The sequence below is a fragment of the Egretta garzetta genome, unplaced genomic scaffold (assembly GCF_000687185.1).
Source record: "Egretta garzetta isolate BGI_Z169 unplaced genomic scaffold, ASM68718v1 scaffold287, whole genome shotgun sequence".
Taxonomy (NCBI): Eukaryota; Metazoa; Chordata; class Aves; order Pelecaniformes; family Ardeidae; genus Egretta; species Egretta garzetta.
In genome coordinates this window covers 13,657,759-13,673,800 of record NW_009260435.1, presented here as the reverse complement: position 1 = coordinate 13,673,800, position 16,042 = coordinate 13,657,759, and the positions used below count along the sequence as shown (strand labels likewise).

The 16,042-nt window shown below is 35.9% G+C and overlaps 1 protein-coding gene across 2 annotated transcripts in view; it reads right to left on the bottom strand.

The window, feature by feature from the left end:
• The window catches only part of EFL1 (elongation factor like GTPase 1), an 85,021-nt gene that overhangs the window by 22,111 nt on the left and 46,868 nt on the right, over positions 1–16,042 (bottom strand). For both annotated transcript variants that reach the window (XM_035899506.1, XM_009644049.2), the window contains exons 16-17: positions 6,331–6,462; positions 3,666–3,813 (exon numbers count right to left, since the gene is read on the bottom strand). In XM_035899506.1, the coding sequence (XP_035755399.1) occupies positions 3,666–3,813; positions 6,331–6,462 (280 nt within the window). The remainder of the gene's footprint in view (positions 1–3,665; positions 3,814–6,330; positions 6,463–16,042) is intronic.

Below are 16,042 nucleotides of genomic sequence, written 5' to 3'. Positions count from 1 at the left end.
AAAGGTTCCTACCACTGGTAAAATGGTAATCCTGTGTCTTCAAAGATTTGTAACAGCCTTTTCTAGCTATATAATCTATAAAAAATATACTCTACTGACTATTATCCCACTGCTACAATTACAACCTGTGGCATAGCAACCTACCACCAGATCAATGGAGAATGGGTTTTGGATTATCATTTGGATATGAAAGTATAAAAATAATGTTTGATGCTGCCAGCTGAATTAAGCTCAGTTTTTAAAACACATGGAGAAAACAAGGCCATAATTGGAATGACCTATTTCTAAGGCCCAGATGTTATTTACCTTTATTTATACAACATTCCTGCCAATTAATGTTTATGTAGAACTATTTTACTATACAAATAGAAAGCTAATTTTGGGAGAAGGGTAAGTCACTCATGCCTGTAAAGGAGGTGCAGATTTTCATGCTGCTATAGTTTACATTCAAAACCAAAATTAATGAAGATCATGTTCCACTATGCATGACTTAAGGGATGAATTACTTACGTGACTGCAAGGACATCTGTGAAGCTAATACAACGCATTCAGGAACACTCATACTTCATCTCTCTCTCATTCTAAAGCTGAAATATTTTGCTGTAATCTGTTTTAGAATAGCCACCATCCTGCATCAAGCCCCAGTTCTAATTAGTAGTACCTATAGCTGAAAGCTAGAAGCTGAATAGCTGCCTGCAATAAAACAACCACAACTGCCACCACCTGAAATCATAGGTACATATATCCAAGCAAACACAGCTTAAACTCATCAGTTGTAATCTGTATGATTTGAGCCTTGAGAAATACAGGCTCTGTCTCTTGCACTGTGGACCTAGGAGCTCTAAAGCAACTTACGCAACTTATCTGAAATACTTCACAAGTCTGGGAACAGTGATGATGAACATTATCTCTGTTTCTCTGTGATTGATAATCTTGGTATTTGAAACCCCCCTTTTATTAGACTTTGCACTAATCCTTCACAAGGTACAATTAATTTCACCAAAAATTGCTCTAAACAAGATTATTTTAGAACCTATTAGTCTAAACTCCAAGACAAGTGCAACTTGAAGGAAAAAAACCTTAAGCTAGGATTGTGTCTGGATTTTTCTTCTAAGCATGAATAAAAACTGCCAAGGGTTATGACACAGGAATTGTAAGTGAAGCACCGCTCTACTCGTGCTACCAGCATTAAGTTATCAGAAACAATTTTGTCCTTTGGTCTGATAAATCTATTATACCAGTTTCATGATGTAAAGTGATGCCTTGAAGTCAGCTGAAACATTTCAGGCATATCAAATGACATGAGTGATGGCAAGAAAAAAGGAAGAATGATTTATTACATTTATCTGACAGACTCAACGTTCAGACTTGTGTACCCTTCTTAACCACCCATGAGGTCTGAGCAGGTTCATTAAATTACAACCAAAGGGTTAACCAGAATTTCCTAAGTTCTGGTAAATTTTGGTGGAGCGGTAAAAGTTACAGAGGAAAAGCAGATGTAATTGTAAACTATATTTCCATGGGACTCAAAACCAGGAAAACCACCCTTTTTGTAGTTTTTTCATGCACTTGTATTACACTAAAAAGCAAACAAAAACCCCCACACTGCTACCACCATCTTCATTCTCTTTGCGTCTCATTCTGAACAGGGTGATTTAATCCCCTCATGCTTAGTATTTGCAATGTTCTTTGGATAGAAAGTTCTAAAAATTTCTATTGCAAAATGCAGAAAATAAAATGTTCAAAGTTAAAACAATTTATTACTCTATTCAAAAAGAGCTAATTAGGAAGAAAAAAATCAAGTTAGGGAAATTAAGCAGAATATCCATATTTAATCATTTAGATAAACATGGATGACTCCGATCTTTTATTTGTTTCCATGTCTCTTCACATCTTTGACAATAAGCACCACTTGAATATAACTTTCTAAATACACACTGGGAAAGCTAAAATTAAATATGTGCCTTTGGAAAAGTTTGATTAAAATCTTGACAAAGACAGTTCAGTGTAGTTTCAACTCAGCGGAACCTCCAGTTTCTGTAATTACTCCAAAAATACCAACTCTTCAAAACCCAGTTGATACAAGTATGATAGATGCTAAGCTCAGAATCCTGCCCTACTACTTCAAGTGTGACTTAAGCATTTTGAACAATCTTTCCCAATATTTTTTGGGAAAAACTCATGGGTCACACTTTAAGGGGATTATATGCTGCCTTGATCCCTAGCTCATAATTTGCTATTCCACTTATTTGCACTTAGAACATGCAAAACATCTGTACAGAAACACAGATCTAGCGAATATAACCAACATTTCAGACCACAACTTTTCCTCTTCACACTTCAAGTAGTGAACTGAGTAAGTTTACCACCATCAGAAATCACATGGAATCCACAAGGAATGGTGCAAGAGGATCCTATTCTTCACTTTTCCTTCCACAAACTGGGGAAAGAAGGAAGGGGCAATTCTTGTCCCACGAGCTACTATGTGAGGGATGGCAGCCAAGATATGCTAAGTCCTCAGAGATGTCTAGAAGGAGCATAAGCTAGTAAACACACTTGCTCCTTTTGGGAGCTGGTACCCAAGTGAGAAAAAAGGCATCGTGAACCATATGTGAAGTCCAAGTGGCTCAACGGTGGGAGCCCTGCTAGTCTGTAATGTAAATACAGCGACTGCAACTAGCTGCTCACTATAATCCTATTTCCCCATCACATAGATATTATTATTTATTTTTTTTCAGCTTTTGACCAATGCCAATAACAAAGGTATTTCTACATCTTGCTATGCAACCTGCAGCTGAAGACAGGTGCAAACAGTTTTGGTCTATTTAACATGTTACACTCAAGTGATGTGTATCAATAATTAATACTATGTCTTTAAAAGTGGTAAAAATGTGTTGCACTAAGTTGTAACAAGGATAACCACTAAAACATACATCTAATTTTACAGGTGATCCAGTCTAACTTCCATAAGTGATTGTTGTCTGATATTAACCAGAATGAATATGGGCACAGCAAGACAGACATTCATCCATCCATGGTTAGGTTTGCTTTTTCATTTAGAAAGAAAATGACAGTAAATGCATGTTGACAGAAGTATCAGAAATTTTTTAGTAAACAAAGTTATAGGAAAGGACTGATTCAGGCAACTGTTCTTCTACCATTTGAAGAAACACTAGAAGATACTAAATGTATGCATTTATGCTTGCAGAAAATACTGCTCATGAGTAAGAGAACAGATTAACATGAAAAAAAAAAATCAATGTGAAGCAAAGGAACAGGATAGAGTGTGCACACGCAATTTTGGTCTTGTTGCTTTCTAATTTTTGAGAGTTCATTTATCAGACATGATTCCCCTCATGGTTTTTATTTTGTACAAATGGTACATTACATTCTTAATTGGACTCCTGAACCTATTGCAATTCATCATTTCTAGAAAGTGCCCAAAAGGTGTATAAGATGTATAAAAGTGATGAGCTAGTGGCTTCTGCCCAACTGCAGGTAACTTTATAGCTACAAAAAGGTACATTTATGATCCAATGCTAAAAAACTGTTGGTGGATGAAGCTTCTATTTTACCAGAATATAAATCAAAGATATGCATCTGACAGAGAAATACAACAGACACCTACTGAACTAAAAATATTTCTTCCTCCTTGCCCCTCTAACCTTTCTTTCAGGTCATCCAAGCAACGCTGAAGATGAACTTCTCCTGCTGTCACTAGCACATGCTCTCCTGTCTCCTGGATTAGAACTTGGACACATGGATCAGCTTGGTTTAAAAGCTTCATTCCTCTGACCAGTTGAGGCATATCACCTGGCAAAATAAGGTATCATTAACAAAGTAATACTGAAGAAGGAATACTTGAAGATATATTTAAAGTGAGAAACAGTAACACTCATTTTTATGGAAGTCTAAGCACAAATACATATTCTAGGAATACTCAAAAACTGTCAGCTAAGTTCTGTGGACAAATTTCTGCTTAAGAGTCACAAAGAGTGGTATCATTTAAGAACAGCAACTGGAGATATAAACTATACTCATAATTTGTCACCAAGAATTTATGTACTCATGATAAAATTCGCATGATACAATCATAACCATGGTATACATTTGAATGGATTTTTCATTTATATAGTTTTACAATAGGTTTCGTATACCAAGCTAGCTATTTTCTATGGCTATGTTACCTTGTTTCCTCTATACAATTAACTGCAGATACAGCTCATAAACAGCTTGCAACCAATAAAAAAATTGAATGATATCAATATGAAGTGATTAAAAATTTCAGGATTTCACTCCTCATTTTCACAAATTATCAAGAGATATAACCTCTCGTATTTATGACAATGTTTAAAGTCATCTTTCAGTAAATAATTGTATTTCTTTGAAATCTTTCATGGCTAAGTGTAGCAAGCTGTAAATTGCTAATGTTTAAAATGTTCCAAAGACATAAATAATAGCATGTTGATTTTTACTAAAATAAAAGCAAAAATTATTCCATATGGATTACTTAGAAGGCAAAAGAGCAAATGAAGCACAGGAAGGATTTAAACTAGCTGGAAGCAACAGGAAAGCTTTAATGATATTTATTACAACCTGAAAAGGGAAAAAAGTGGGAATGTGAGAGCTCTTCAGTGACAAAACACAGCTGTCCCTAAAATTAAGGTGTTTAAAAAGAGTTGCCTTAAAGTTAATGGAGAATGAACAACCACAGCTGAGTCAAATTTGGCTAGATTACATCAAAGCTATGCATAAACAACTCATGTCAGCAGCCTTTCATAATTAATACAATTTAAAAAATTAATTATGATTCCTTTTTTCTTGTTTTACATAAGGGGTAAAGAATACCCACAGGCTTTCTAGGAATGCATATTCATATTCAGAAGGAAGAGTGACACTAAACTTGTCATTCACTTGGAGACTATTAAAAGAAATATGATATTGTATATTTAATGCTAAACTTGTAAGAGTGTAATAGAAAAGTGTCCCTGAAAACCAAATACCATAAACAAAATGTGGAAAAACCACAGTGTTAGTTCACACGGCCACCACAGTTGTACAAAGACTCTCAACCTTGCCTTCTGCATTTAAGCCCACTGAAAGGGATGAATAGATTTTTTTTTTTTTTTATCTCTTAGAGTTTAAGGTAACCATACATGAAGATTTTTACATGAATGTGAAGACATGCAGTAATTTTGTAAAATATACATCGGGAGGTAGTTTGTATTTATTTGAGTCATTTTTCCAAATAAGCAGAAGCAGTTTTGAGAGAGATTTGCTGTGGAAATGCAGGGTGCTCACATGAGAGAATGTGCTATGGCCACCTCAAGACTATATGCAGCTCCCTGGACAACTGATTGCTTTCAAGCTGAGCCTGCAATGGCCAAATTTTGCTTGTCTTCCTGTTAGTGCAAGCAGCAGTTGATTTTCAGGAAACTTTGGCAAGCATAGCTACATTTGAGGCTTCTGTCCCTCTAGCAGTTTTAGTTCAAACCATAGATTCAGAAGTTACCAGGGAGGAGAAATTAAGCAATGGTGTAAGAATGATATAGCTTCATTTCCTTAAGGAAAAAAAAATTACCCCCAAATCAGTCAGTAGTTCTAGAATTACATTCCTTTAACATTTTCAACTTAATACTACACTCAGTAGAACCAGTAATTTCCAATACTTTCAAAACTGCTTTAACAAATGCAGGATGTACAATATATGATTATCTGTTATTCAGACACGTGGGACAAATAGCTGCTAAGCTCTCCAATTGCTTTCTAAAATATATGCAATCTTAAAGAGTATTTTGTAACCGAACAGAAAGCCAGTTATTTTGGTTCCACTAACACTACAACAACAAACAGAAATTGGACTGAAATTTGGATATAGCCGGAGACATACCACTCTCTGGCTGGGTGGGGTCGGAGGGAACAATCTATTAGAAAGAGTACTGCAAATCTGTACCACGAGCTTAGTGATGTAGCGTAAAAGAATGTCAGCAGAAGTGAAAAACCCAAAGATACACTTACCTTCAAAGTAAAGGAATACTGAACCTTTAGCATCACATAGTGTCTTACCTGTGGGACAGCTAAGTCTGTGCCCATAAAGGGCACAACAAGGCCTTCTGTATCTCCTCACATACTGAAACATGAGCTAGCCAGCTAGAAGAATTCACAAGGACAATAAAGTATGGCCCTCTAAGCAACATATGTATTTGTTTTATACTGGGTCAGTCTCTGATTCAGTGGATAATCATAAAGTAGGCAAATCACTAATGGTGGGAAGCTGCATTGCTACCACATTGAATTTGCATTCCCATCCCCATTCCCCTTTAAACTTACTTGGATGTTTTGGTTCAACAGCTACCCGCACAATCGGTGTAGCTTCAAAGTTGAGAGGTGTAAATGGTGGACAAGCTGGCGACGTTGACAGTGTTGCAGACTTCAGCACAAAATCTTGCAGGCCTCCTATTCCTAATAGAAATTGAAAAAAAAAGCAAACCAACAAAAAAATCATCCGCTGCCATATTAAATGAGACTAAAGACATGATCATCAAGCTAAAAAAAGCTGAAATCCTTCTAATTACAAACATCAGATTCAAAAATTCCTCAGTGTTCATATAAAGTATCTGTTAAAATATTTGTGCATAATCTGGGTGCTCAAGCTTCTGGTGTAACTTTTGATATTCAGTTTCACAGTTCCCACTGCATTCCCTCTGTATTTTAAAAAGGCATGTTTGTAACTCTGAAGAACAGAAAGGGCACAAGGACTTTTTTCCTTTCTAATACGTCCAATACTTTGTACAGCTCAGACTTATTTTTGGTGCTTTAGATTGAGAAAATTTCAGATTGCAAGAGGCCTCCAAAGGTTGTCTAGTCCAACCTCTAGCTCAAAGCAGGGCTAACTTCAAAGTTAGATCAAGTTGCTCAGGGCCTTGTCCAGTTGAGTTTTAAAAACCTTTAATGATGGAGACTCCACAGCCTCTGTTGGCAAGCTCCTCCAGTGCTTAATTACTCTTATTGTGAAGAACGATTATTTTTTTTTTTATTTTTATTTTTCCCCCCCCATGCTCATTTGGGATTCTCCTTTTCTGCAACTTGAATCTTGTAAAATTTAATTTACCATATAACAAGCTATTAATTCTAATCCTAATGTGTTTTATAATGCTGGCAAGTTGGAGAAAACTGAGCTTAAACTGTAGTGATAAGAAAAAATATAGAAAAAAGTATTAGCTATAAATCTGCAAAATAGCTGCTGTAAATGTGTATTTAGTCTTGGCTGGCTGGCTGGCACATTTTAGACAATTTGAAATTATTGTCTTCAAATTCCTAACCAACAGGACATCATTCATAATTTAGTCAGAGCTATAAAAACACTACCAGAAGTGGTTGAGGAATAAAGACAACAAATAAAGCTGATACTGATATATACAGTCACTTTTCCTGATTATCCCTCAATCATAGGCAATGAGCATTGCAGTACTTCTAATGGAGTATAAATTAAACATACATGTAAGTTATTACAAGAAAACAAAAACCTTTAGCTCATGATCTGCTTGAAGGTAGGAAGGCTCTACAGAGAGATCTGGACAGGTTGGATCGATGGGCCGAGACCAACTGTATGAGGTTCAACAAGGCTCAGTGCTGGGTCCTGCGCTTGGGTCACAACAACCCCATGCAGCGCTACAGGCTTGGGGAAGAATGGCTGGAGAGCTGCCCAGGCAGAAAAGAACCCAGGGGTGTTGGCTGACAGCCAGCTGAATATGAGCTAGCACTGTGCACAGGTGGCCAAGAAGGCCAACAGCATCCTGGCTTGTATCAGAAATAGTGTGGCCAACAGGACCAGGGAAGTGATTGTCCCCCTGTACTGTGCACTGGTGAGGCCACACCTCAAATACTGTGTTCAGTTTTGGGCTCCTCACTGCAAGAAAGACATTGAGGTGCTGAAGCGCAACCAAAGAAGGGCAACGAAGCTGGTGAAGGGTCTGGAGCACAAGTCTTATGAAGTGTGGCTGAAGAAACTGGGATTGTTTAGTCTGGAGAAGAGAAGGCTGAGAGGAGACCTTATCACTCCCTACAACTACCTGAAAGGAGGTTGTAGAAAGGTGAGTGTTGTCCTATTGCTTGTTACTTGGGAGAAGAGACCAAGAGAAAATGGCCTCAAGCTGCACCAGGGCAGGTTTAGATTGGACATTATGAAAAATTTCTTCACTGAAAGGGTCATCAATCATTGGAATGGGCTGCCCAGGCAAGTGGTTGAGACCCCATCCCTGGAGGTATTTAAGAGGTGCAGATGTGGTTTAGTGGTGGACTTGGCAGTGTCACGTTAACAGTTGTACTCGATGATCTTAAAGTTCTTTTCCAGTCTAAATGTTTCTATGATAATCCATACCTGCTTTAAAATTAAATTTGCATTTGTAGATTGCTGTATATTTGTGTTTCTTCCTCCTCCTTCTCTCCTACATGCCCTAACAGTGATAAGCAGAGAAGTTCTTAACCCCAGCTCCCCATTATCACCCTAATACGGTTCCAGGTTCTTTTTTGGCTTAGTCTTCTTCACTTGAGGCCAGAAAAAAAGAGGGTCAGCTTCCACCCTATGAGATCATGAGGGAGTTTAAATTCTGAAGAGCCAGTCTGCTGCAGAGTTATAATCTGCAGAATCAGGCTGTTCCTACAGCACTGCAGGCTGAATGTCTGGTCAGTAAGATATGCCAAAACCTGAAATGTCACTATTTAAGAAAACCTGCCTCAAAATAACTGGATGCAGAGCAACATTCAACAGCTTTAAATGCAGGATAGCAGATGCTACAAAGAAAATAAATCTGTATAAACTCTGTGTTGCACCTGACCTATGACCAGCATGTATTTCCTCTTTTTCACTTATTCAACATGTGGTTTGAATGAAAAACAAATGCTGGATCCTCATCACCACCAGGGACTGAGAAAAGGGATGGGTCCATTTTATTCTGATCTTCTCCAGCTGGTAAAAGGAAAATGATTTAGAGTGGGAGGTGAACAGCTTCTTTTCACAGTGTAATGTGAACCAGAGAAATCAAGTTACCAAATCTCACTTCAGAGACTCGCTCTGTTCTTGACACACGTTACAGTACTCCTGCTACCATAAAGAAAACTTAAAGCTCTCTGCTCTTTTGTTTCACGTTTGAAAGTAAAAGTACATGAACTATACTAGTGTCTGGCAACAATAATACACTATAAATTAAAAAAATCCATCAGTTTTCATGAAAATGCTAGGCTTATAACCTTACAACACTTTAATTACTTAACTGTGTGAGCTAGCACAGAGCAGTGTCCAGCCCTGATGAATCTATTTAATTAACAAATTCTTAGTAATGAATGTTGGCAAAAAAAATCCATAAAGGTTCTTGGACACTTTTTTGCATAATATGATTATGAGTCAGTAACTGCTAATGTATTTTCTGAATAGTATTAGACGTAATGTGCAACATAACTAATTCCAAAGTACCACATGACATGTCAAAGGAAGAATTCTAATTATGCTGATACATCAATCTTAAACTTACTTATTGTTCATCCCACTGAAATTTACACATACTACTTGAGATCACAGATCTCAAATGTATATTAATGTTAATTGCTTGAATAGACATAGAAAAGCCACTCCAAAATTAAGCTTACAAAGACGCCTCCCATTTTAAGATTGTTTTTGTTCTGTTCAGCCCTTGAGGACAGACATCATTATCACACACACATTTTAGTTCACATTTCTTTTTGCAGTACAATAATTTTCAAAAAGAAAGGAACCAAAGGTAAGAAAAAACTGCTAACGCAAGGAAGATGAGACAAACTACTGCTCTTTTGGTTTAGGTTAGCTTAAAGAATGAAATACTAAGAAGCACCACAAGTATTTTTGAATAGTCATCTCTCAAAGAACAACCTAGGCTACCAAGTATGCAGTCTGTCACACAAATAAACATGCACTCCAGTAGGCAGTTTGTTGTACCTCGCTTTTATTTACTTTTAAGAGAAGCTGGAGTTAAAAATGTCTATAGGAATTTTTAAACATGAATATTAACTTGATCAGGCAGCTGCTTCTTTTTATAAACTCTGTGTGCTGCATTACCTAATTTCTATACAAAAGAAAATGTTGAATTCTGACTGTTTGTGGGAGAATGTAAACTTCAAAGACACAAGAGTTTATTAAAAACTCCTTATTAGAAATATCACATACTTTGCTATATACTGTGTAATGCTACTTCTAACACTGTATTTGGTAGCAAAGCCTTTTCTTCCCAGTCAGGAGTCAAATCACCTTTACAGTTTTTATAATGTAAGGCAAAGAGCCATATCTACTAAACAGTTACTACTCTAAGTATCTTTTTTTTCTTGTGCATTGTCCTGTTGAGATTAAGGGGATTACAGTGTAAAGAACTGCAAAGCAAGCTACCCGTGCTGAAAAGTCAAGCCTACCAAGGGATACCGTATGAGATTTGATAGTAAGTATGAGACTAGATTATTTTTTCTTGAATTTGTCATGTAAAAGCTTTGCTCCTACTCTAGCACAGTATTTTTGTTTTGAAAAAGCATCCCCACATACTACTGGACACTAAAGAAACACAGTGCCTGAACGCAACCGGACTTGAGTAATAACGGACGCTGAGAAACACCACTCTCCAGGGCTCTGTCTCTACGCGCCAAGGACTCCACTGAAAGCAAGGTAATTTTACAAAGCTTAACACTCAGGCAGAAACACACAGACAGACCAGCATTAGTTCTATGAACTTGATACCATCTTTAAAAGAAACATGCAAGACTTCAAATATTATGTGGAGATGTAATTTTAAAAAGATTATAAAATACCTCTCTTGTCCTAAAGAAGCCAATCCCACACATAATTGTTTATCAAACTGACTTTTGCTAGCATATTAGAGTATCGTCCACATTTATAGAAATGTAACCTGTGGCTTACTTTTTAAATGGACTATATTCCGATTACTTTGACAAATCATTCACAGTGACCAACAATGAACATATTTCAAAGTATTAAAGTTATTCTTTCAGCAGTAATTGTCAATCTGTAAGTTGAAAATTACTTCCTCTTAATAGACAAGGAACTCATTAAAAGCCTGTGAGATAATGTTAAGAAATACCTTCTGAGTCTGGTTATTTGCCATTTAAAAGTTGACCAAACTATGGTGTATGTCAGGGAGAATTATTACACAGGTGGAGAAGTGTAAGATTTACAAAGCTCCTTGTTTTGTTGAGTCCTTTCTATTTTTTGCCCTAGAAGATAAGAATACTAAATCAAGTATACACCTACTTATATCACCAGTGTTTTTACCACATGACAGAAACTAAATGGTAAAAATAGATAAGAACGTCATGACTGAAATTTTCAGGAGGAGTAGGAGATTTAAGACAAATCTCCATTTACTTTTTGCTTCCTGTGTCTTGCTGGTAACCACTACACCTTAGACACTAATTTTGCAGCCTTTAAAGATAAAGTACACTCTTCCAGCTGAATTAAGCTATAAAGATCTGAACACATAATAGATCAATTTCAAGATATATGTAATTAGTTTCCTTTGATGTAGAAAGATTTAGCATTTAATGTTCTTTCAAGATGCAAAAAATGAAGCAGACACCACCACCATGCATAACTTTTTCAATCAGATAAGGAAATAGTTTAGTTTGCAGTGTGAAAATCAAACAAAGAAGAATGAAAGCTGTTTAAATTTTAACTTCTGCCACAATGTTACTACCCTCAGCACATTAGTTCAGTGGATCTTTATCTTCTCTCACCGATGATATCACCACTTCAGAATCCTGGGCTGCTTTGGAATGGAGACATATCAAGCTTTGGACTAACACCGTAAGGAACTTAAGTAAAGCAAAAAGCTAACGTTAATCTTCCCAGTAAGGGTCTGTCTCCACTGAAATATATCATTTCTTATCAAAGTTGTTTGTTTAGAAAGATTAAGACTTTATAACAGGCAAAGCCTCCTGGTTTAAATGCTCCATGCACTGCACTATGTATCAGTGAAGAAAGACCATGCAAGCTCGTTGGTAAGTCATATAAAAGGAGGTGTGATGCAAACTTTTGGAAATCTACGCAGTCTGAAATCTTAAAATGAGCATGTCCCTTTTGTTTCAAAGGGAGTGTGCAAACAGACTAAGACCTCTGTACTTTTCTTTGGGCAGTAACACAAATACTTTTTTTTCCTCCTTAGTGAGACATTTGAAAAGAAGTATTTTTAAAAGGTGCTTTAAAAAAAAAAAAAAAAAAAAAAAAAAAAAACACCACACACATGAGAAGATAAATTCACAAATCCACCTAAAAGATATGATTGGCTTTTAGACGTTTCCACAGTTTCTCCTTAAAGTGAATAGGCTAAATGCCAACTAAAACAAACAGAAAGGCAAAATGTATTTGCCACGATATTAAAATAATAAAAAGATGTAATGAAAATAACTCTATATCAATCATCATTCTCCTTCAGATCTATCCACAGAATTCTCTTTTTCCCCCGATATCTAGCATAAGCCTAAAAAAGATTTTACCATTAGCACACTGTTACCGATTAGGGTGAATAATATTGGTTCACTGTTTCCACGAACACTTTAAGTATCAGCCTCCATCCTTCCATTACTACCTCTAATTTAAAAAGAAAAAAAAAAGGAAAAAAAGAAAGGAAAAAGAGAGATTTTGCAAGGGGAAACTGGCTTTTGGTATGATGATACTCAGTTACAATAGTATGCCTTTTATATTTGAGGAATCTTTAAATGTTTTACCAATGACTGGGACTAAATGATGGTAGCGTTAGACAAGTAGCTAGTATGGCTGAAGAATACCTTGTATTACACATTTATCGCCTCAGATTTTAAGCATGTTTCTCTTGAGTCTCAGAGGCACTGCATAGAGACATCTGAGGGCAGAACTTGACCTTTCTATATTAGAAACTGTTTCTGGAAAGGAAGGGAATGTAAATCAAGACACAGACCACATTCTAGTTGAGATTTCATCAACTTTTTCCATAATACAGACCACATGTTAGCACAGATTGCCGGTGAGCCTCCTCTTCTCATCTGTAATTGTGCACTTCCCCCTCAATTGTTCTTACTTGCTTCTGAGGCAAGTGGAATTGCTTGTACGGAAAACAGAACTTTGTGAAGTATGTGCATGATTTCAGCTGTTCTCAGTACTTTCCAATCATTTTACAGAAAAAGTTAATTCAATGTTTTCTTTTGTATTTCATTTCCTCTTTCCCAATGTGGTGTTTTTTGAGCTGAACCTCTAAAAATCACCAGTATCCAAGAGACTGTAGAAGCCTCTGTCCCAGTTTCTTCCTGAGTTTCAAAGAAACAAGTTCTACCTAAATATGTGCTAGAGATTAACAAGCAGAAACATGAATTCAGTTCCTCAATACAAAGGTGTTAAGTTATACTTTTATTGTAGAACTTTCCTTTTAGGTTCACAGCAGTTTGAGGGCAAATTGAGCATAGCTTTCTGATTAAATGAGAGTAAACTCAGCCGTATTATTAATACTGTTATAACAAAACTCCCTCTCCCTAAGGGACACAATCATGCAAGAGGACATTAAATGCAATAAGCGACTTTTGACACAAGCACCTCAATGCTTTACTATTGAATCATCGAGTAGAAAAAGAGGAAAAAGTGCTAGGGCACCCCATTGAGTTCTTTTAGGAAGAAGACTAGCAGTTCAAAGAACAAAACTGTCTGCTTTTAGAGGAACTGCAAGGAAAGCAATAACATGACCTAAGAGTATGTTCCACTAAAATCTCCTATTGCATGATTATAGTTTCGAAGAGGATTGCAAACATATATAACGAATAAACATCATTATTTATCTTCTGCTAAGATTCTGTGGAAAAAAATACCATATATTTGATTAAGTACTGTATAGAATCATAGAATTCTTTAGGTTGGAAAAGATCTTTACGATCACCAAACCCAACATTTCCTAACTGTTCATTGAGTTGACAATTGTAATTACGAACTTTCCTGCACTCTTCTCAGACTAGACTAAAAACAATTTCATGAAAACTATAAAAAATCCCTTTAAACAGTAGCATCTTTAAAATGATAAAGAGAATGGATAGAGATCTACCTGCACTCAGTCTTTGTGAAAAAGCAAACACCAAAGCAGAGTCAAGTATTTGCTTGCTAAAATACAAATTTACCTTAAAGTAAACAGAATTAAACCAAAATCAATTAACATTCCAAATCTGACTTCTGGGTTTACAAATAGGTGTAGTCAAAATGAAATATTGATTTCCTTAAGTTGCTTAATGAGGCAAATAAATATAGAAGATGAAAGTATTTCAGATAATGGTATTTTTCTTGTGCTACAAAATTATTTCATTTGTCATGCTATACTAATTTTTGGAGCTCAAACTAAGTAAATGAACGTGATTTTTAAATATTTATGGTTAAACTTAATTTTAGCACAGAAACTTAGAAAGTTCATGCTTAGGTCTGTGATCTGCCCCCATCGTCTTTACGATGAAATCAATGCACTCATAGCTTCACAAACAAAAAAGTTAAGAAATAAATATTTACTCCAGTTTAAGTTACTTTAATCTTTTAACTGTAAAGTGTTCTTGATAAAGGCACTAAACAGTACCTTTTGTGGTTTTATAAAAATGTTAGTAGTTCTACTCAGTAGAACACATGTAATATATTTTGCCTGAGCCCACACATTATAATTGCTTTCCATACACCAGCTCAACTTGACATCACTTGAAAGCAGGGAGGCAGAACAACAGTAAATATGTGGACAGATCTTTGTACTGAAACTCATTTCAGTTAGCCTGTACGTCAAATTAATACTTCCACTACTGCATGTGGAAAGCATTTAGCACCATACAAAACTCTTCAAGGGTTTCTGAAACACAAACCAAATTTTAGATTTATAATTACTTTGAATAAATGATTTTAATTTGACCTGACAGCAACACATCTGAATTTACTTATTTTTTTTTTTAAATGACTACCAGAACTTCAGAGACAGCTCAGCACAGTTGTTGTCCCAAACAAATGGAATTTAGGAATGGTTGTTTCAACATGTTTACTTCGATAATCTAAAAATCCTTTGAAATGCTGATTTGTTGGGGGTTTTATTAGTAGTAGTAGTAAATATGCTTTCATAAATAAATCCATGAAATTGCATATTGTACTGGAGAACAGATCAGCTGAATTCATATGTAACATCCTATGCAAGGGAAAATATTTTGCCCAGCAATCCTCTAAGGAAAAAGAAAGCCTTCTATACAACAGAGCATTAACTACGCTCTCTAAAGAGAACATGTATTTTCTGGAGATGAGAAATGTCTCACAGGTGTAGCTCTGGGTATTTCTAGGAAGCCTCCCTACTTTGTCCCACAGATAAACACATGCTAGTCATCTACTGATGATTTCTACTGATTCAATGAGAAAAGTATTTAACAAAAAAAGAAAAAAGTTCTTTCATTTGTAATTCCTGTACTGAAAATCTCCAAGACTTCAGCTACAGTGTTGACATCAGCCTTGCAGAAGACAGAAAAAGATGGGACTGCTGACCCATCATAAAGCTGTTTTGTACGTAATTATAAATTGATAGTAAATCTTACCAATGAAAAAATGTCAACAAAACCCAAGAAAACATTGAAGTATGTGATAGAATGCTTTAGTTAGGCTTGATATCAATACCTAATTAAGTTTGCAAAAGGAACATATACTAAAAGACCTAAGATTCTTCACCCTCAAAGTAACAGAAAAACAAGACAAATCTCTGTGTTCCAGCAGTCCTTTAGCAAAGACACAGTTTATATTGCTTATATTTGGGATGTTAAAGAGGAGAAAGTTCAAAATATTTTAAAATAAACCTCTCTGGCTCACTGAATAGTAGTTACATTAGAAAAAAATAGAGAAATCTTAAGTCTACCCTTTTGCAGGACCACCATTAATAACGTTAGCTGTGCACACATGCTCAGTTCTGGAAATCTATTAAAGTAAGATCCTATTTTCTTAGGTCTGTAACATGAATAGATTATATATCGGAAGTATTAATCACTT